The sequence below is a fragment of the Erpetoichthys calabaricus genome, chromosome 4, assembly GCF_900747795.2.
Source record: "Erpetoichthys calabaricus chromosome 4, fErpCal1.3, whole genome shotgun sequence".
NCBI lineage: Eukaryota > Metazoa > Chordata > Cladistia > Polypteriformes > Polypteridae > Erpetoichthys > Erpetoichthys calabaricus.
This window is the reverse complement of record NC_041397.2, coordinates 159,895,072-159,919,116: the sequence shown is the minus strand read 5'-3', so window position 1 is coordinate 159,919,116 and position 24,045 is coordinate 159,895,072. Positions and strand designations below refer to the sequence as shown.

At 39.9% G+C, this 24,045-nt stretch overlaps 1 protein-coding gene across 1 annotated transcript in view; it reads right to left on the bottom strand.

The window, feature by feature from the left end:
- urb1 (URB1 ribosome biogenesis homolog) overlaps positions 1–24,045 on the bottom strand; it is a 427,266-nt gene that overhangs the window by 297,924 nt on the left and 105,297 nt on the right. The window contains exon 5 of the mRNA XM_051925732.1: positions 4,618–4,714. Within this exon, the coding sequence (XP_051781692.1) occupies positions 4,618–4,714 (97 nt within the window). The remainder of the gene's footprint in view (positions 1–4,617; positions 4,715–24,045) is intronic.

Here is a 24,045-nt window from a genome sequence, read left to right as displayed (position 1 = left end):
CCAAGGCAATATATAGCAAAATAAGGTGGACGGGTGGGTTATTGGGACCTGTTGATTTTGTATGCGTATAGATCTGTGATCGTGAGTCCTTGCTTCTAACAGCATTGCAATGTTCCTGGATACGTGTTGCAATTCTTTTTGATGTTTGTCCTATGTATACCGCGATCACAGATCTATACGCATACAAAATCAACACGACATACATTTAACTGGGACAATGTACAAGTAAGATTTAAGGCCAGTACTAAAAGTGCCAAAGAACTGGCTGAATCTTGGCTATCAGACAAAAACGGCATTAACAGACATTTGGACATAAACACAGCATATGCAAACTTAAGTAGAACATATTCACGATAAATAAAACATTACGCCCAATACCCCCCCCCCCCCCCCCCCCCATTTTGCTATATACTGCCTTTGATTTTTAATTTCTAAGCATTATACTCTGATGAAGGCTCCTGGTAGGGGCTTGAAAGCTCAGGAACAAAAACTACTTTATGATAGGCAATTAATTTTTTCTCCCTTTCTGGATCTCCAGCTGCTAATATGCAAACCATATCACAGACCTTCACTTCCATATATTATATATATATATAATATATATACAGTGCAACTTCTGTATGGACATTGTAGTTCCAGTAAGAACTGTACGCTGCTATGCTAACAACAAGCCATGGATTACAAGTGACATCAAGGGCCTTTTGAACCAAAAGAAAAGGGCTTTTAAAGACGGTGATCAGCATGAGCTCAAGCGCATGCAGAAGGAACTCCGAGTCCAGCTCAGGGCGGCAAAGGAGCAGTACAGGAGAAAGCTGGAGCAGAAGTTGTAGAATAACAGCATGAAGGAAGTGTGGGATGGGATGAAGATCATCACTGGCTGCAGCTCGAAGAGGGGTACCACCATCGAGAGAGACGGGAAGAGAGCAAACCAAATGAACAACTTCTTTAACAGGTTTGACCACCCTAACCCACTCTCACTCTCACCTCGGTGTATTGCACCCTTCACACATCCTTCTGCTGATACCAGCATAGGAGAGACATCCCCACCCATAATTACAACAGCGCAAGTGAGCAGAGAGCTGAGGAGACTTCGTGCCAGCAAAGCAGCGGGTCCAGATGGAGTATCGCCACGACTGCTGAAAGTCTGTGCATTGGAGCTGGGGGGTCCTCTACAGCGCATCTTCAACCTGAGCCTGGAACAGGGGAGAGTCCCGAGGCTTTGGAAAACATCTTGTATCACCCCAGTCCCAAAGGTATCATGTCCTAGTGAGCTGAATGACTTTCGGCCTGTTGCTCTGACATCACATGTGATGAAGACCATGGAGAGGCTGCTGCTTCACCACCTTAGGCCACAGGTTCAATACGCCCTTGACCCTCTGCAGTTTGCATATCAGGAGAAGGTGCCATCATCTATATGCTACACCGATCCCTCTCTCACTTGGACAGAGGCAGTGGTGCTGTAAGAATTATGTTTCTAGACTTCTCTAGTGCCTTCAACACAATCCAACCTCTGCTCCTTAGGGACAAGCTGACAGAGATGGGATTAGATTCATACCTAGTGGCATGGATCGTGGACTATCTTAAAGACAGACCTCAGTATGTGCGTCTTGGGAACTGCACGTCTGACATTGTGGTCAGCAACACAGGAGCGCCACAGGGGACTGTACTTTCTCCGGTCCTGTTCAGCCTATATACATCAGACTTCCAATACAACTCGGAGTCCTGCCATGTGCAAAAGTTCGCTGATGACACTGCTATCGTGGGCTGCATCAGGAATGGGCTGGAGGAGGAGTATAGGGACCTAATCAATGACTTTGTTAAATGGTGCGACTCAAACCACCTACACCTGAACACCAGCAAAACCAAGGACCTGGTGGTGGATTTTAGGAGGTCCAGACCCCTCATAGACCCAGTGATCATCAAAGGTGACTGTGTGCAGATGGTGCAGACCTATAAATATCTAGGAGTGCAGCTGGATGATAAATTAGACTGGACTGCCAATACTGATGCGCTGTGCAAGAAAGGACAGAGCCGGTTATACTACCTTAGAAGGCTGGCGTCCTTCAACATCTGCAATAAGATGTTGCAGATGTTCTATCAGACAGTTGTGGCGAGCGCCCTCTTCTACGCAGTGGTGTGCTGGGGAAGCAGCATTAAGAGGAAAGACGCCTCACGCCTGGACAAACTGGTGAGGAAGGCAAGCTCTGTTGTTGGCATGGAGCTGGATAGTTTAACATCTGTGGCAGAGCGAAGGGCACTCAGCAGGCTCCTATCAATTATGGAGAATCCACTGCATCCACTTAATAGTATCATCTCCAGACAGAAGAGCAGCTTCAGCGACAGACTGCTGTCACTGTCCTGCTTCACTGACAGATTGAGGAGATCGTTCCTCCCCCAAACTATGCGACTCTTTAATTCCACCCAGGGGGGTAAACGTTAACATTTAACATTATACATAGTTATTGTCTGTTTTTCACCTGCATTATTATCATTCTTTAATTTAATATTATTTATTGTATCAGTATGCTGCTGCTGAAGAATGTGAATTTCCCATTGGGATTAATAAAGTATCTATCTATCTATCTATCTATCTATCTATCTATCTATCTATCCGGAAAGTATTCACAGCGCATCACTTTTTCCACATTTTGTTATGGTTACAGCCTTATTCCAAAATGGATTAAATTAATTTTTTTCCCCTCACAATTCTACACACAACACCCCATAATGACAACACGAAAAAAGTTTACGTGAGGTTTTTGCAAATCTATTAAAAATAAAAAAAAACTGAGAAATCCCATGTACATAAGTATTCACAGCCTTTGCTCAATACTTTGTCGATGCACCTTTGGCAGCAATTACAGCCTCAAGTCTTTTTGAATATGATGCCACAAGCTTGGCACATCTATCCTTGGCCAGTTTCGCCCATTCCTCTTTGCAGCACCTCTCAAGCTCCATCAGGTTGGATGGGAAGCGTCGGTGCACAGCCATTTTAAGATCTCTCCAGAGATGTTCAATCGGATTCAAGTCTGGGCTCTGGCTGGGCCACTCAAGGACATTCACAGAGTTGTCCTGAAGCCACTCCTTTGATATCCTGGCTGTGTGCTTAGGGTCGTTGTCCTGCTGAAAGATGAACCGTCACCCCAGTCTGAGGTCAAGAGCGCTCTGGAGCAGGTTTTCATCCAGGATGTCTCTGTACATTGCTGCAGTCATCTTTCCCTTTATCCTGACTAGTCTCCCAGTCCCTGCCGCTGAAAAACATCCCCACAGCATGATGCTGCCACCACCATGCTTCACTGTAGGGATGGTATTGGCCTGGTGATGAGCGGTGCCTGGTTTCCTCCAAACGTGACGCCTGGCTTTCACACCATAGAGTTCAATCTTTGTCTCATCATACCAGAGAATTTTCTTTCTCATGGTCTTAGAGTCCTTCAGGTGCCTTTTGGCAAACTCCAGGCGGGCTGCCATGTGCCTTTTACTAAGGAGTGGCTTCCGTCTGGCCACTCTACCATACAGGCCTGATTGGTGGATTGCTGCAGAGATGGTTGTCCTTCTGGAAGGTCTTCCTCTCTCCACAGAGGACCTCTGGAGCTCTGACAGAGTGACCATCGGGTTCTTGGTCACCTCCCTGACTAAGGCCCTTCTCCCCCGATCGCTCAGTTTAGATGGCCGGCCAGCTCTAGGAAGAGTCCTGGTGGTTTCGAACTTCTTCCACTTACGGATGATGGAGGCCACTGTGCTCATTGGGACCTTCAAAGCAGCAGAAATTTTTCTGTAACCTTCCCCAGATTTGTGCCTCAAGACAATCCTGTCTCAGAGGTCTACAGACAATTCCTTTGACTTCATGCTTGGCTTGTGCTCTAACATGAACTGTCAACTGTGGGACCTTATATAGACAGGTGTGTGCCTTTCTAAATCATGTCCAATCAACTGAATTTACCACAGGTGGACTTCAATTAAGCTGCAGAAACATCTCAAGGATGATCAGGGGAAACAGGATATACCTGAGCTCAATTTTGAGTTTCATGGCAAAGGCTGTGAATACATATGTACATGTGCTTTCTCAATTTTTTTTAATTTTTAATAAATTTGTAAAAATCTCAAGTAAACTTTTTTCACGTTGTCATTATGGGGTGTTGTGTGTATAATTCTGAGGGAAAAAATGAATTTAATCCATTTTGGAATAAGGCTGTAACATAACAAAATGTGGAAAAAGTGATGCGCTGTGAATACTTTCTGGATGTACTGTGTGTGTATATACTGTATATATATTTTTTACCAAACTTAGTTTTCTAAAATTCTATATTGTTCCCAAAACACAGAACTTGGGAAATAACACATCACTTAATTAGCCCATGAGTCCAATTAAAAACAGAAGCTGGTTGAAACAAAAACCTGCAGCCACAGGGGGGGCCACAGGACTGAGGTTGGGAAACACTGCTTTAGATGATATTAAACTACATTGCAGAGGCAAGGGCAATAATTAAAACAAATTAAAATATAATAAATACGAAGAAATCTCAAACAGAAAACACAATCAGTTCACATCCTACTTTTACTAAAGATTCTTTTTTTTATTTTTGATAGATTTGAGAAAATTAAAGAAAAGAAACCAACCCTTGAGATCCAGAACTTGTTTTATAACATTGCTGTCACCAGAAATCAGAAATGAAAGAGCAAACTGAATATATGCAACTCGGACATCTGTTTTTCCCTGCAATAAGAAAAAGGAATAAGTTTTGTCATAGGAACCATTAAGTTCAATTTCATTTAAATAAATGAAAGAAAAGCTTCTAATTTGAAAATACTCACTACTTCCCTCTAACAAATTTAATCTGTTTGGGGGGAAAAAATCATAAATGTAGACAGGAAAGGACATTCTCTGTCTTTCTGTAGGCATTTCTCCTCAGTGAAGTATACTAAAAAGGGGTATAACTACCATGAAAGGTTTTATATAACATTACTGACTGTTTAATGCATTTAAATAGTAATACAAATTGGATAAGCAGTAACTCATATATAAATTAAAATGTAAGAATTTAATGTTTCTGTGTGCATAAAAAGATCCAATGACAGAATAAAAAGTAAATTAAATATGATATCTGTTTCATTTGCCTGGAACTATAGTCATAGTAAAAGGCACCACATACAATTATTAATCAACTAGCGACTTGGCGCGCGCTACGCTGCGTGTTGGATGACCACAGTTGAAGGACTCCCTGTTTAAACGCGCCTGGCAGTCATGAACTGGGTCCTTCATCGCACCGCATTTGATTTTTGCATGGGAAACAAAATTTCAAAACAAAACCCATGATTCACGAAGTGTGGGACGCAGACTAATCAGAATCATATACATTGTGTAAATGGCTGTAAGGAAGAGTAGTGGAGACACGTCGTTGCGGTAATGTCTGTGAGTGGTGAGTGTCAGTTTGTTGCGAGCGAGAACGGTGACAGCGTTCACTCGGAGTTTCTTGGGAGACCGTACGTTTCTGTATATTACGGTTGTTTTGAAATCGTAAGGACCTCTCATTGGGTGTCTCATTGGCACGCTTTTGCCTCTTTCTTTCGCGATCACGGCGTAATCTGTCTTCTCTCTCTGTAGGGGTTTCAGTTGCCTTTCGTTGTGCGGCAGAGACGCGTCGTTGAGCTAATCTGTGTGAATGCTGAGTGTCCGTTTCTTGTGAGCGACTGGCACGCCTTTGCCTATTTGCTACGTGATCACGCTGTAATGTGTCCTCTCTTGCAGGAGCAGGTTCAGTTGCCTTTCGTTTCGGCATTGTTCGATAAGGTCTCCTCCATACAAGTGCACATGGGTAGCTGAAGACGGAAAGGCATAGTGGGCTGGAAGGGAGAAAATAGAAAATCGCGGCTTGAAACACCCATCCGACTCAGACGCGGGGCTCGAAATACTCAAGTGCACATGTAGCAAAGTGTAAATGTTATTTATAATTTTATTTTTTGTTATGAACTTCCCCAAAAGAGTTGATCCCTGTAAATAGTTAATAGTATATCAACAATATAATCTGTTGTAGTACGGGCGTTAATTAGCGTCACACCTCATAACCTGCATACACCACGTTTTTGGCTCTAACGCCAGAAGCGCGGTGGACGCTGTAAGGGTAGGTTGTGGTTTCTGTTTCTTTCGTGATTTTTTTATTTCATTTACTTTGTGTTAATAATTTATAATCGATTTCATTTATTATTTAATAGGCAGAGGGGAGAAGACGTTAATGTGACGCTCTGTCTATTTTCTTTACTTTTGTTTTGAAAAGGTATGCTATATATATATATATATATATTTTCTTTAATTTTCACTTGTTGAGAATATATAATTAGGATTTTTTTTGTATAAAGTCAATGTGTATTGTAAATAGTTCTTTTTGGAAAATTGGATTAATTTTTTTTTTTGTAAATAGTTTTTATATGTAATGTGTTTGTATAAATAAAAACGCGAGAAGCGCGGTGGACGCTGTAGGGGCAGAGGGGAGAAGACGTTAATGTGACGCTCTGTCTATTTCTTTACTTTTCTTTTGAAAAGATTTTCGGGAACAGGAAAAATAAAAGCAAAGGGGAAAGAACAGAGTGGGGTAAGCAGGAATTCTGAGAGGGAAAGGACTGGGGCTTTTCTACGGGGCGGCTATACAGCCAAAAGGAACCCGGACCCGGACACCGCGCTGGGCTTTTATTATATAGATGAATGCTGAATACAGTCAAGCAAACCTCAGTATACAAAGTCTGATTACTTAAAACTGTGTGATTTGAACGATTTCATATCATTTCCTTTGTACTGGGTTCAACCTGATTATACCCTGCTCATAAGAATGCTGAGATTTCAGACCTACTATTAACAGAAAAATAAGCTCAATATAAATATTGTCTTCTCTGATGAGGGATGACCATCTTTTTATTGCACTAATGCCTATATAGCAATGAAGTGCCACGAGAGGATAGTCAAGAATTCCATATGTTCTTCCCTGCCAAAAGACGTGGATCCATTACATTGTGCATACTGCTCTAGTAGATCAACAGAGGATGCCATTACCTTGATCCTTTATAGAGTACTGGTCCACCTGTACGACGAGAGGAAACTATGTGCGAGTGCTACTTATAGACTACAGCTATGCATTAAACACAATAAATCCCTCAAAGCTCAGGGGTCTGCATCTGAGCACTTCATTGTGCAGCTGTATTTTTACCTTCCTGACAGGTAGACCTTATGTGATTTTTGTATGGGTAACTACACTTCATCATCCCTCACGGTTTGACAGGCCTTGGTGTCCAATCACAGAGGATCTGACTGATCGAAGTACATTTGACACCGGTAAATAAGGCACAGTAACATCTTTACCAACTCAGATGCCTCAGAGATTTCAGGCTGACATCTGAAGTACTGAAGAACTTCTATGCATCTACTATTGAAAGTACTAAGACAGGAAATATCACCACCTGGTTTGGAAGCAGCAGGACAGCAAGATTTACATGATGGCCCATTGTAAACTCTCCAACATATAGTTATTATTTATCACATACTTAAAGCTCTGTTACAAATATTGAAAAAAATCAATAAAGTCATGTATTCTTATTGTCTTTTGATATTCTTCTGAAAGGCAAAGTCAATGGAGTTGAGCAAACAAACATTTCAGTACTTGTTGTACTGTATGTATAATTTGTATGTGACAAACAAAAACTGATTTGATTTCATCTAAAAAAGTATTTGTATATTTCATGCTTGTATATATCCTGTGCAGGGCTGCTATTGATTAACCGATTATATAATTACTAGCTGTGTTACTCAGCTTTGTCTGGAAAATTTCATATGATAATGGGCTTCAATTATAGTGCCATCAGTTAGTAGGATGTATCTGTAGTATTATGTAATTAAGTACTTTTCTGTACACAACAACATTTGTAGGGTTTTTACGGAACGCTAATATAACTTGCAGGTAGTATGGTGTAATGTTTAATGTTTTGGACCTAAGAGTTAAAACAATGAGGTTGTGGGTTCAAATACTGTTACACACTGATATTGTGTTAACATTAACAGGTCGCTTTCACCTGCCCTGTGCTTCAATTGGAAAAACAAATTAACCAATTGTATTTTAAATGTTTTAAGTTGCCTTGTATAAAAGCGTTAGTCAAAGTAATAATCCTTATATATAATTTGATAGTATCCGTATGTATGGTGCTCGCGTCAATACCCAGTATGTATGACGATGTATGGTGTTCGCGTCAATACCCCGTATGTAAGATGCCTCACGCATGTGCTGCTTGGGATTGTACAAACCGCTGTACGCTCCAAACCAGATCCCAGGGGATTACATTTCATAGGTGAGGCTGAACAATTCTTTTGGTTATATTTCGCAATTAGAAAATCCCATTTTATAATCTTAGCACTCAAGGTCACCTTACAATAAAATTAAACAACATTAGTAAAATTAAAACAAGAGAATGATAAATCAAACATCAATAATTAGCCAACAAACAAAGATAACTGCCAGTAACAGTGCAAAATTCACAATTGGTATGCCAGTTTGAAAAGAAAAGTTTTGAGGGCAGTTTTAAAATGTGTTATTGAATCGAGCTGACGTATATGAGCCGGAACAGATTTCCCCGAGTTCAGGAGCACTATGAGAGACGCTCGAGCTCCCATAGAACAGAATCTGACGTGTGGCACAGAAAGTAGAGCTGCAGATGAGGATCTGAGTGAGCGAAAGGAGTGCAAGTCTGTAGGAGATCAGTGAGGATGTGGAGAGCTTTAAATGTTAAGAGCGGTATTTTGTATTGTATTCATATGTTCACTGGATTTAGAACAGCAGGTTATTATCCTGGCAGCAGAATTTTGAACAAGTTGTAAGCGATGGAAAAGTTTTTGTGGGATGCCAGATAGAATAGCATTACAGTAATCTATACATGAGGTGATGAGGGCATTAACCAATACTTCAGTACTATGTTGTGTAAGAACAGGATGAAGTCTAGAAATGTTTCGGAGATGGAAGAAGGCAATCCGCGAAATATTATTAAGTAATTCCTCCCATATAAGTAACAATAATAATACTAATTATTAGTATTATTATTAGTATTATTTAAGAATTGCCTTTATTAGTGTATAAATGGATATAAATAATTACATTTAAACGATTCGCCAAAATCTGTTGTATGTAAACGATACTGTTTTAAACGTTATTGTTTTTTCTTCAGAAAACCCAGTTTCCACGTCTACGTGTATTAGTTTAAATGGCACTTTTACCACTCGCAATAGGGCGGACGCACTGACGTATCGTGTCGACTGGGCAACACAGTGAATGCGGCATCTATCTATATATGTCTATGATCTGTTTGCTTTCCGACGTAGTGTAAATAAAGTACATTCATCTCACTGTGGTGCGTATTCCGTACGTAATTCCATGTAACACATTATAATTATCCTGCTTCACGCGAATATGCCCATACCACCGAAAAAAGAAAAAAAATTCCATGGTCCACTTCAGATGCCAGAGAAAAGTCTATTTCAAGGGCATCTCAAACGCCACAGCAGACACAATCCAAAGTGGACGAACTTACAATAAAATGTGAATCAGAAAACTGTTTGTTCTATTTCTATGTTCTGTTTCTTTCATTTGGAAAATTCACCAGTTATAGATTCCCGGGCAATGCCGGGTACTCCTGCTAGTAATAATAATAATATTAGGTCCCTGGAGCTGTTACTCTTTAACATGGAATTGCACATTCCTTCATTCGAACAATTTCTGATTTTTCAACTGACTTGACTTTTATTGATGGTCATTGCAAAAGGCAATTTTAAACATAAGGGTATCCCTGTTCAAAGTAAGCAGATGCAGATGTAAATATAAGCAATTTTGTAGAGCACTATGCAGGTCCCCTTTCAAATTTCATAGATGCTAATGTCTATTACAATGGAGTAGCTCATGAGAGACCTGTTAAGTTTATATTTTCACTGACTGCTGTCCTTCTCTTGGATCCGAGGATACCACTTCCACCTCTGCTTCTCTCTCCCTGCGTTTTTGCTTCTGGTGAAGCAACACTAAGGCCAAGTTTATACTTCACGCGAGGCGAATGCCTATGAATCCAACTACTAGCAAGCATTGTACTGTTTATACTTTCGCACATACTTTATGTAAATCTGGAGGATTCCACCAGGTGGCAGTGCGAGATATCATCACACTGAGAAAACAAAGTTTGGCTTCGCTGAATTGCCCAAAACATTCACTAAATTCCCAGGACAATTTGCCATAATATCTCTGAAAAGGACAGATGTTTAATGATCACATTACATTACAGAAACAATCCCTGAACGGGGCATCAGCCACTGCAAGGTGAATACAAGCAAACACATACACTAGCATCACTTTAACATTGCCAAATCCCCAAATCTGCAAGTCCTTGGAAGGAAACCAGATCACATTGTGGAAACCCACCAGGAAAATATGCAAACTCCAGGCAGGGAACACCAGGGATGTGACTCCCTACTGTGAGGCAGCTGTGCTACCGCTCCGCCACTGTGCCGCCTCCAAATGTGTAATTATTAACAGTTTTAATTATTTAAATGCAGTTAACGATTTATCTGTAAAATGTAATATACATGCTTTAAAACATTTCATCACGAAAGTGATATCAAGTATAAATCTAATGATTCTAAATGTGCAGAAAGCTGGAATATTATAGATTTAATGTGTTCTGTGTGGCAATCACAAAACTACGAAATTAAACTGGAAACTTCAACTTTAATCACAAAATAAATCTGTTTTTCTTCACTGTGTCCCTAATTTTTTTGCTCTGTGGCTTAAATATGTTTTCGTACATTAGGATGATGTTGTGAAAATGTAAGAAAAGACCTTTAAAATGTATCGCGTCATTATGATGGGCAAAATGCAACACTTGCATTGCCTAAGTGAGAAATAGATGAAGAAAAGCACCACAAATACATTTGTATATCAGCATTTAAGTTTGATGATATGCTTCACACACATAAAACCATTAATCATTGAAGCACATAAGATTGATCCTGTAGGATCTGCAAAGTGGCTTGATGTCACATGTTGACAGAAAACATAGACTCTGACGTCACGTTCCAACTTGAACATGCTGCACCCCCTGAGTTTTTGCTGGTACTGCAACTCACGCACACATCGCGGTAATTTCTGAGGAGGTGCTCAGAGGACGCATCAAATAAACGCTGGGAACATGTGGCAGCCATGATGTGTATGCATTTTGAACATGAAGTATAAACCAGCCCTAACACTCACAGCCATATCATCTGGCACCAGCACACAATATTTATGGTGCTTGATAACCATTAAGCTTCGCCGAGCTGCCTCTTTTCCATTTTGGCAAAAAGGATTATGTCTGTTTTTTACCTGTCCAGGACACAGCCTCTTCTTCAGTTGCCCATCCACCCTACTAGTTAGTACTGCAGTCAATTACTTCTGCTGTGCCCTTCATTTGCATAAAGCCTCTTGTCAGCACCATGCAGAACATGTAAGTTAACATAACATTAATAAATATCGATAAAAAAAAAGATTTTTTTTTACCCTTATATTGGTATGTCAAAAAGTCCTTTCCTAGCGTATAACTACTGGCCTAGATGTACAATCCTGACAAATCTCAGCTTTTTATCTAAATGCAAAACAGTATATCAGAAATCAAAGAAACTATACCAATAGAAAAAACAGTGTGAGCCCACTAAATGAACCAATCAGTCCTAGATTGGCAATTATTGAGGAGAATATATCATGAAACCTAAACAAGCATGCGCCCTGTGTTGGCTGGGATTGGCTCAGCAGACCCCCCGTGACCCTGTGTTCGGATTCAGCGGGTTGGAAAATGGATGGATGGATAAACAAGCATAGCATCAGAAGAAACTAAACAAAGTGTCACTGTATTCCTGAATGCTTCATGTGATCTCAAGTGTAGGTATGGCCGACGCGTTTCAAGGAAGATCCTCTTCTTCAGTATACAGCAACCCAATATTGAACTTAAAAAATATAATAAAGCAATAAACAAGTAAAGAGCATACAATACATGTACAAAACATCACAAAACAGAGACAAGAACTCTTTCAGGGCTGAATATTTTTTTTCCCCAAAGAACAGTTTTCTGAAAAGCACACAAAGCAATAGTTTCAAACAGAAATCAACATAAAACGCCTGTTGCTATGTCCTGTGGTCAAACCAATGAAGTTAAAGTTCCTTCTAGCAAAGAGTCCAACTAAAACATAATGATGGGTTTTGTCACTGTTTACAGTTGATTACCTCCATCAACTCACCTTTAGACAAAAGTCGACATTCTCCCTGAAAGAGTTAAACACCTATTGTATAAGGTCAGGTGCTCACAATAGTAGATCAGTCATCAATCAAATGAACAAAAACGAAAGCTGTATGAACAACAGAGACAATAATCATAAATTAAATTATAACAAAATGCATAAGCACTTAAGGAAGAAGCCACTTATCAAGAGGTGAAGCTTACTTCACCAGTATATAAATAATACTGAATAAATCTTGACTGAGGGGCTTGTAACTAGCTAGAAGGAAAACTAAACAGAATATAAGCTCAATAAAATAGAACTAGAAAGCCAGCATTTGATAAAGAGTGAAAGTAATGAAAAAACATAAAATTTACCTCACACAATCTATACACAACACAGAAGTCTGCAACTGTCTGAAATTAAATGAAAACAAGAGGATGCAGACACTCAGGGGTGTATCACAGAAAAATGAGGTGACTCATTCAGACCAATGGGGTGTAATGTCTTTAATTGAAAAATCCAGTGTGCTTCCCTGTATAACAGTAATTTATCAAAGTTACACTGACAGGGGTGTGGTTTTACTATTTCAGGAATAGTAAACATAAGGTCTGAATCTTTGTGGTTTATAGTAATGAAATGCCAAGATACAAAATGTTCCATAGATTTGGTCCCGATGCTGCTTTTATTTTCTGTAATACGATAACAGACAGAATGTAAGGTTTTACCTATATATAACAAAGGGCAGGGACATAACAGGTAAATTTCACATTTTAAACTGCAATTAGATCTGTGTTTAAGAGTAATATCGCCCTGCGGAAAAGTGATTAGACTGTCTTTTACAACATTCCTGCAACAACAATTCAAGCAGAGAAAAATGTCCAAGCGTAATATGCTTAGAAGTCATGAGGGTGGGAATAGAAATCACCAGACACAAATAATTAACTAAATGATTCCGACCTTTCCAACCAAAGAGAGGTGGATCAGACAAACTAGGATGTAATCTTAATATATGCCAATGTTTCAAAACGATAGGTTTAATCTGATCGGCATATTTAAAATATGCAAGATTGCACACTATCCTATTAGTACGGTAGTCACGGATTTCTTATTTGGTGTAAGTAATAACTCACTGTTGGTGTAAAAAGCATGTTTAAATGCCCTGTTGATGCAGGTTTCAGAATATTCTCTATGCAAAAAATGGGCCTTCATATCACTAGCTTGACGAATCGTCCTGTTTTGAACAAATACGACGAACACGAAAAGAATGGAGGTACAGGTAAATTATTAATCAGGGATCTAGAAGCATGTAGTAAAGTGTTACAATCAGTAGGTTTCCAATATAAAGAAAATTAAAAAGTGTTATTCCTCACATACTGTATATATCTAAAAATGAAACAGAATTAACACTATAATTAAGTGTAAAGGATAAAGTGGAATTAGAATTATTGATACATCTTTAAAAAAAAAAAAAACACTAATTTATCTGAAGTGCCCTTCCAAATTAGAAAAATATTATCAATTTAACAGTGCCAGATTACTAAATGATCAATAAAAGAATTCTCAAAAGAAAAAATAAATAGTTGTTCAAAGGCTAATTGTGGTATAGTAGGTCTGTTCAGAAAAAGGCAGCCAATTTTTTAAACAATAAATAAATAAATGAATGGCCAGCTCGATCTCTGTGAGTAAGCATGCTAGCACAGTTGCTGGAGGTTGGCGAGTTATTTGGGGCAAAACGTATCTGCACGTGATTAGAATTAAACAACTGGCTGCAGGGCTTCTGCAAGAATCAAGACATCGGATTCATCAACAACTGGAACCTCTTTTGGGAAAGACCGCGTTTCTTCAAGCGAGATGGCCTGCATCCGAACAGTTTCGGCGCCCGGGTCCTCTCCGAAAACATATCTAAGGTAATTCGTTTATCTTGACTATCTATCTCTACTCTTAACCCCTTCCAAAATGCTACTGCTGTTCTAGGACATAATTGTTTAATAAAATCTTCCGTAAAAGTGCACAACATTAATACTGTAATAACCAATCTCAATGCACATAGAAAATCTAGGCAATACGGCATAAACACCAATAATTTAATTAAAATTACTACTTTAGATGAACAATGTATTAAAACTATAAAAACAGACTATAGATTACACAAAAAATACACACAGAGCGGCGCTAATAAAAATAACTTCCTGTTCCTGTTCCAAATATCAATAACGCCCATAGTATTCATCTCTGCCCCTCCAAAACATTAAATATGGCACTATTAAATGTTAGAGCTTTAACTAACAAGACGTTCTTTTATCAACGATCTTATTAGTGATAGAAAAATAGATTTTATTGCACTAAGTGAAACATGGCTTAGCTCAGATGTCGCAGCTGTTTTAATCGAATCTGCGCCTCCGGATTACAGTTTTACTCGTGCGGATGGCCAAGGAAAGAGAGGCGGTGGCTTGGCAAACATTTACTCAAGCCGGTTAAAATAAAGATGTCAGTTTTGGTAAACTCAAGTCCTTTGAGTATTTCGCCGTTGTTATCCATGGAGATTCTAACGTTCTAGTATTATCCGTGTATAGACCTCCTAAATTCAACGCGTCTTTCTTTGAGTAATTCTCTGACTTAATGTCAATTTTAATTACGAACTATGACACACTCTTAATAGTCGCCGACTTTAATTTTCGTATAGATAATCAGTGTGACCAAAAAGTAAAAGAATTTATGAACCTCCTGGACTCTTGTTTTGAGACAGCTCGTTAATCAGCCTACACATAAAGCAGGTCATACGTTAGACTTCGTGATTACTAAAGGACTAAAAGTTGATATAAAGCAGGTCATTGATACGGGTCTATCAGACCATTTTCTTCTACTTTTTAATACAGAAATAATGATAGAAAACACTCGTGAGAAACATTGTTAAAAAACGCTTCTTTGACTCATCAGCAGCTTTAAAACTTACAAACATTCTAAGCAATCAGTCCGTTTATAGTGCCAACTATAATACCGAGGATAATGTAAATAGTAAGGTGGAAAGATTTAATACTAAAGTGACATAGTTGCACCTGAAAAGACAGTTGTAATAAAAAGGTTTTCTCTGTAACAGGAGAAGGGATAAAATAAAGAAGTAAGAGGGGGTTGGTCGCTTCAGTGCAAAACCAGCTACAAAGATTGGAATGTTTGGGATGATAGCGAAAGAATGTGCAAAAACTTCTTTCTCATAAAGGGTTTCAGAATGTTTTAGGGAAAGGTTAATTAATGCAAGATGTTTTTCTGTAAGTTGTTTTGATGTCTCTAAGAAGGGTTGTTTTAGGCTTAGTAGAGATAACACATAAGTTGTCCCGTGGGAAGATGTGTGCAGAAACTGATCACTTCTGTATACACTGCTTACACGTAAGCCATTTTGGGCAAGGACACTCAATTAGTATATAAGGGAAGGTTCCGCCCTCAGTTTCTTTGGAAGCTCAACCGTGGGGAACGTGCACACCGCCCGGTATTGGACCAGGCTCACGAGTTGATCCTCTGACGAGACTGACACGCGGGCTCCCTCAGTCTACTGGTCTAGGATGATGGCTCTGGGTCTTTTGATATTACTGTAAGTATAGTATAATTCACATATCTGTATTACTGTAAGTCAATAGTATAAATCATATATCTTTATATATATTACTGTAAGTCAATAGTACAATTCCTATATCTGCATGTATATTGCTATTATATTGTATGTAACTGATATTATATTTGATCAAGTAAACAATTGAAGTATTGGACCTTTCCTCTCTGATTCTTGCCTGCTTATTTTCTGTTAAAACCTTTGAACCATTTTCCCAAACTAAAACATTTTGGCGTAGTCGGTTGCAGGATTTTGGGGAATTTGGTAAAATATTCAATTACTAAGTGAGGCAAAGGAAATCAGAGATGTTTAAGAAATGTCAGGTGTCTGTAAAGGAACCCATAACGGGCTTGCAGACGCGGGGGTGGGTTTTGCTAACTGCGGTTAGAAGTCTGGATAGTCTGGTAGACGAAAAAGAAAGGGAGATTAAGAAAATGCAAATGGACTTGGCGGATGCGTTAGGGCGGGCCTCAATGGCCGAATCCCAGGTAGCTGTATTATTGCCGCGGGTACAGAGAGCCGAGGGGATGTCGGAAAAGGCAGCCTTTTGCATAGCCAAGGTGAATGCGAAAAAGAAACGCAGACCGGATGTTGCGAAGGTTAAAGCGTTTGTAGCCGCAGCTAATGTCCATGAGTGGGATCCTGAAAAATGGGATGGTAACATTTGGGATGATGATTATGAGGATGATGACGGACCCGATGCAGGGTCGGTAATTGATCCTCTGCCTTTACAGGCTAAACCCGTGACACGTCGCAGACTTTTTACTGATGCACAGGGTAATGTTAGGAGGGGAGATGTTTATGAAGATTACACTGCACAAGAAAGAGAAGGATTTAGATCACGTTATGCACAAGGGCGAAATGAGCCAGTAGACACATGGCTCGTACGCTTGCATGATGCAGGAGCCGGGCATGTGTCACTGGATAAGGGGGATGGTACTGAATTTACAGATTATGCTGTCGATTCCCGTTTTAAACAAGCAATAAGACAAGAATTGACTAAGTTAGAAGGGGACAGCACGTTGATTGCGCTGGCGGCGAACGCAGCGTATGAAATATATCCACATCCACAGAATTGGCCTGAAGTAAAACCATGGACGACTTTGCAGCAGGCGATTCGAGTGGTTAGAGAATTGGCAATGAGGGACGCCGTGGTAGCGGGCCAAGCGGATCAGTTAGATGTATTCCCATTTACATCTATAGCCAGGACCATCCTAATAAAAACAGCCCCTGCTAACTTGAAAGGAATAATAATGACTCTTTTACTGAATGAGGTAGGTGCAGGAGTGGGGGAAGTTGTAGCCAAATTACGGGATTTAGGTGACCTGGGAGAGTGGGGAGGAGCCCCGCCAGGGACAGCTGCAACACAACCCACTGGGGCTACATCAAGGAATAGCGCCTGTAGAACAGGGGGAGTGAATAGGAAGGAGTTATGGGGAGCGTTAATTAATGCTAAGGTCCCTAAGGAGGAGATAGATGGACAGCCTACAGGACTGCTCCTGGACAGGGCAAAGAAAAAAGGACTTATAGATAAGTCTGGCGGAATAAAGAAGCGAGTGGCAAAGGCGGAAGTACATTCGCTCCTTACCTTTGCAGAATGGGAAAAATTAAGTAAAAAGCATGACGAAGTTCTTACCTTTGCTGAGTGGGAGAAATTGAGCAAAAAGCGTGATGAAACTGGCCCCTCTTCATCTTCCGAGAGCTCCTCGGAGGAAGAGGAGGAGGAAGATAGGGAGAAAAACCGACGCAAGAGTAAGCATAAGAAAGGAGGGAAAAAAGCTAAAGGGAAAGGGAAAAATAAAGGAAGGACTTTATATCCCGTTGAAGAATTAGAACGCGCAGCACGAGATTGTTAGGGATGGGGCCAAGCACAGGTGAGAGCCCTAAATTGGCATGATGCGGACATTCGACCTTTTGTACCGGTAACGATACATTGGGAAACTAAAAACAAACAAATAGTAAAGGCTCTCATCGATACGGGTGCGGAGGCCACTTTGATATATGAGAATCCATCTAAATTCAAGGGGAAACGATTGACAGTGCAGGGGATTGGGGGAACGGACATCCCTGCCACTCAGGTGACGGTGATGTTACAAATTGGTCAGTTGCCCGTGAGACCCTACCCCGTACTAATCACCCCAGTGAAAGAGTATATAATAGGGATGGATCGTCCACAGGTGGCAAATATGCTGTAATCGCATGCTGGCATACAGCCTGCAAATGTCAGCGTGCATCAACAGCATTTCTGAAGTTTTTTAGGTGTACGGTAGAATCAGCTTTTACAGCTGTGTTTTCTTCGCTAAAAATGGAGACAGCAGTAGTTGCAACAGAAACTTTAACGGCAACGTTAACTGTAGTAGTAGCGATAGAGAGAGTCGAATCGGAGGCCGTTGTGCTTTCTTCGAGGAGGGCGGAGTCAGCTGCAGCAGCTGCGCTAGTCAAAGACGCAGATAAGGTGTCTCTGCATAGAGTGGAGGCAAAGGCGGTTAAAACAGAAAACCTACACTTGTCTGCTGGTCAGACAGATTGTGTAAGGTTAATAATTATTATAAAGCAAATAGATGGGAAAGCAAGAGAGAGGAGTAATACCTGGCTAAAAAGTCACGAGCAGCTAGCAGTACACGTAGCGATGCATAAGGAGAATGCCATACGGATTAAACAACGACCGCTCAGTGTTAAAGTGTGTGCTTTGATTTCGGGGTCTTTTGACCCTGAGGAACAGCAGTAGAACTTAAGCTGGTTATTGGGAGCACTCCTTTCAAAGCCCCTGTGTTGATTATTGCTGCAGAGAAAACAATATGTATATTGGAGACGTCAGTTTACAAGTAAAGCTGCTATAATGTGAGGGTTACTTGTATGTAGTAATGAAGGAAAGTGTAAGTGACAATATGGTGTGCATTTGTTTAAATGCAATAATTGGTATGAAAAATGGCATGTGGCAGTATAAAAACAGCCAATGCCAAATTGCAAGTTAAAACAGAGGACTGAAAGAAAAGGAAAAGAGTAAGAATGTTTTCTTCCATTTATTCTCTACTGCACTGCATTCTCTGTATAATTCTGAGGTTTAAAAATGTTATACCAATAGTTAATTCATAACTTTTTGTAAAAGTAACCAGTGCTAAGGTAAGATTTGATTTAGACATTGAATGTGGAGAAACTGGTGGATTTGTATAGCCATTGTAGACTGCAGGGCATGAGTTGAATAATGTGACTGAAAACTAAGTGAATTAAAGAAAGAAATCGAGGAGATGAAAGCAAAGCACGTGTTTGTATATGAAAGCTTTTGAAAGTACTGCATTTGAATTAATGGAATGGCCATTTTAGCAGTTAGTTGGAATGAAAAAACTTATTGGTGTTTCAAGCAGCACATTCATATTGGGGAATAAGTAAATGAAAGGCAGTGGCTTACCATCCAGTTTTTGGAGCTCAGCATGTAAAACAAAGGGGTGAAAATCCCGAAGGGACACTACGGGCATGTATGCCCAAGATCAAGTCTGGCGCTAAAGGGAGTCACTGTGCTAGCAGGCGTAATCGACGCAGATTACCAAGGGACCGTCAAAGTTCTGTTACAATCCTCAATGGGGGATCCAATCAAATTGACTAAGGGAGATCGAATAGCGCACTTGTTAATAATACCAGTTCACATGGGAAAAGTGCAGGAAAGTACTGCACCAGTAGTTAAGACTGGCCGGAATGTGGGGGGATTTGGATCAACAGATGCTCCTAAATTGGTTAACGGGGTGAAGGTGTGGGTTAAACAACCCCATGAACCACCCCGCCCGGCAGAAATCATCGCAATGGGACAGGATTTGATTGTAACTGTTCTATACAATGGAGAAGAAGCATGGGTAAATGTTCCTGTAAAACACTGCTATAGACGGGAGTGAGGAGTGGGTGCAACATGCTGTGTTCTTGTTTTACAGAATTGGGGGTGTTCTGAATGAAGTAGGAGCCACCACATTAGGAGGTGAGGCAACGGAGACGACTCCGGTCCGATGGTGGTGGAACGATTCCACTAAGCCCAGACGTCAGGAGAACACCACGTGTCTGGAGAATCAGTCTTGCAATGTCCTCAACATTACGACTGGTGACGGGTGCACCATCTACTCCTCGAACTTGAAGGTGCCGGGGGTAAAACCACAGAAGTATCTGATTGAGTGCTCTGAAAACTTAAATATTACCTGGACGTCGAAAGTAACTTGGTGTATGGGGCCCTGGAACGGCTCCAAGGTACAGTGCGAGGACAATGCAACATCAAGCGAATACACCTCTAATAAGACTGGGCCCATTGGCTGGATCAATGCAACTGAAATTATTAACAGGACTATACCAATGCTTGCTATAGCCGTGTGGGCTAGAACCCCCATAACGAGACAGTCACATGTAGAACCAATAATTGACACATGTAAACTTGTTTCTATGACAGCAAAAAGGACTAAGGTTACATGGCAAGTGACGTTTCCACTGTTGCCACAGTGTAAGCGTGCTAAACGGGCATGGTATGACACTTTCTTAGGAGGGGTTGGCACCACCCTAGGAACTTTAAACACCGTAGATAATGAAATAACTGCAAACAAGCTTGAGAATGTGGGACGACATACTCACAAAGTGGCAGACCAAATGGCTAGGTGGTTACCTCAGTCCATGGTCTCTCATCAGCAAACAGTAAACTGGGAACAACGCGCTTCAGATTGGATAATCACGGCTAGCAATGACACTCGATGGCTAAATGTGTCAACTTTCATGAACTGGACTGTATGCACTTTTAACATATTACAAGCACAGATACAGAAAAATAACATGCAAATGGCTTTAAGGACTAATAATATGCAAATATGGCAAGATATATGGAACATTAGCAGTAGCTTATGGTTAACAGTTAAACCTGAATATATTAGGTGTAATGATACAATATGTAATGGGTATTGGTTTCAATATAATGTTACCACTATGATAACCTTGTGTAGATATCACGTTTTACCTGTTGTTGCACACGGACACCCTTTGGTGCTGCTTATTATTATTATTGCTTTAATGACTATATTTAATTGCTATGTGTTTTGTGTTTTAAAACGAATTAATAATAGAGCACGACAGACAAGGTTGCTGATTTTGCGCTGAGCGAGGGACCGATTGTAATAAAAAGGTTTTCTCTGTAACAGGAGAAGGGATAAAATAAAGAAGTAAGAGGGGGTTGGTCGCTTCAGTGCAAAACCAGCTACAAAGATTGGAATGTTTGGGATGATAGCGAAAGAATGTGCAAAAACTTCTTTCTCATAAAGGGTTTCAGAATGTTTTAGGGAAAGGTTAATTAATGCAAGATGTTTTTCTGTAAGTTGTTTTGATGTCTCTAAGAAGGGTTGTTTTAGGCTTAGTAGAGATAACACATAAGTTGTCCCGTGGGAAGATGTGTGCAGAAACTGATCACTTCTGTATACACTGCTTACACGTAAGCCATTTTGGGCAAGGACACTCAATTAGTATATAAGGGAAGGTTCCGCCCTCAGTTTCTTTGGAAGCTCAACCGTGGGGAACGTGCACACCGCCCGGTATTGGACCAGGCTCACGAGTTGATCCTCTGACGAGACTGACACGCGGGCTCCCTCAGTCTACTGGTCTAGGATGATGGCTCTGGGTCTTTTGATATTACTGTAAGTATAGTATAATTCACATATCTGTATTACTGTAAGTCAATAGTATAAATCATATATCTTTATATATATTACTGTAAGTCAATAGTACAATTCCTATATCTGCATGTATATTGCTATTATATTGTATGTAACTGATATTATATTTGATCAAGTAAACAATTGAAGTACTGGACCTTTCCTCTCTGATTCTTGCCTGCTTATTTTCTGTTAAAACCTTTGAACCATTTTCCCAAACTAAAACAACAGTTAAAAATCTTTTAGCATTGTTATACCATGGAAGACCCAAACAGTGTCTGATTTAAAGAGAACATCCCGTAGAGTTGAGCGTAAATGGAGGAAGACTAAAATAACTATCCACTATGAAATATTAAAAGTTAAAATAACAGAATACAATAACACAGTCCATCTTGAGAGGCGCTGCTATTTCTCTAAGATTATAAATAACAATGCTAGTAATCCCAGAGTCTTATTTTCGACGATTGATCGTCTGTTAAACCCAGGTAACTCAAAGGAATGCCTCCTAAGTACTTTCAGTAAAACCTGTGAGGCTATTGCTGTATTTTTCAATCAAAAAATTCATGATATTAGAAATAACATAGTATTTCTCCCCAACACTAAGGATCCTCCTAAATCCTAGCATTCCGTCATAAACAAATTAAACTCTTTCACTAGGATAGATTTACCTGATTTACATAAAATAATTTCTCAACTGAAACCCTCCACCTGCGTCCTTGACCCAACACCAACAAATTTTTTCAAAGAAGTATCAGGCGTGCTAATCGATAATGTTCTTGACATAGTAAATTCGTCATTAGATACAGGGGTCTTCCCAGACTGTCTTAAGACTGCTGTAGTTAAACCTCTACTTAAGAAAAATAATCTCAACCCCTTTGCTCTTGAAATTTTTAGACCCATCTCTAACCTGCCTTTCTTAAGTAAAATTCTAGAGAAGGCAGTCATTATGCAGTTAAATGAGCACCTCAATAAACATGCTATTCTTGATAAATTTCAGTCAGGTTTTAGAACAAATCACAGCACAGAAACTGCACTCGTTAAAGTAGTAAATGACTTGCGGGTAAATGCAGACAAAGGCCATTTATCTGTTCTTATCCTCCTAGATCTGAGTGCCGCATTTGACACACTTGATCATAATATTCTTAGAAATCGCCTTAGTCAATGGGTGGGCATCTCTGGCAGTGTCTTAAATTGTTATGAATCCTACCTGGCAGGGAGAAAATTCTTTGTTAGTTGTGGTAATTACAACTCAAAGACACATGGTATTCTATATGGTGTTCCACAAGGCTCTATCCTGGGTCCACTGCTCTTCTCAATCTACATGCTTCCGTTAGGTCAGATTATCTCAGGGCACAACGTGAGCTACCACAGCTATGCTGATGACACACAGCTGTATTTATCAATAGCACATGATGACCCCAATTCTCTTGATTCACTAACACAATGTCTGACTTGTATTTCAGAATGGATGAATAGTAACTTTCTCAAACTAAATAGAGAGAAAACTTAAATCTTAGTGATTGGCAATAATGGATACAATGAGGCTATTAGAAATAAACTGGATGCATTAGGATTAAAAGTCAAGACGGAGGTAAAAAGCTTAGGGGTAACTGTTGATTGTAATCTGAATTTTAAATCGCATATTAATCAGATCACTAGGACAGCATTTTTTCACTTAAGAAACATAGCAAAAGTTAGACCTCTTATATCATTGAAAGATTCTGAGAAATTAGTTCACGTGTTTGTTTTCAGTCGGCTAGATTACTGTAACGCAATCCTCTCAGGAATACCCAAAAAAGACATCAATCGTTTGCAACTAGTGCAGAATGCAGCTGCTAGAATCCTAACCAGGAAAAGAAAATCCGATCACATTTCTCCAGTTTTGATGTCACTACACTGGTTACTTGTGTCATTCAGGATTTATTTTAAAATTCTGCTTATGGTTTATAAAGCCTTAAATAATCTCGCTCCACCTTATATATCGGAATGTCTGACATCTTATATTTCAAATCGTAACCTCAGATCCTCAAATGAGTGTCTCCTTAGAATTCCAAGAGCAAAACTTAAAAGAAGTGGTTAGGCGGCCTTCTGCTGTTATGCACCTAAAATCTGGAATAGCCTGCCAATAGGAATTCGCCAGGCTAATACAGTGGAGCACTTTAAAAACTGCTGGAAACACATTATTTTAACATGGCCTTCTCATAACTTCACTGTAATTTAATCCTGATACTCTGTATATCCAATTCAGTATAAAAACTATTCATGGTGGCTCTAAAATCTGTACTAACCTCTACTCTCTCTCCTGTTTCCTTTTCCGGTGTCCTTTTAGTGGTGGCTACTCAAAGCACCGTGATGTTCCAACAGTGATGGATTAAAAGCCAGAAGTCTGCATGACCATCATCATCAAGTCCTTCCGTGAGAACCCTAATTACAAAGAGGACTATTTCATTTATGTTAGGTAGAATGCCCAGAGGGACTGGGCAGTCTCCTGGCCTGGAACCCCTGCA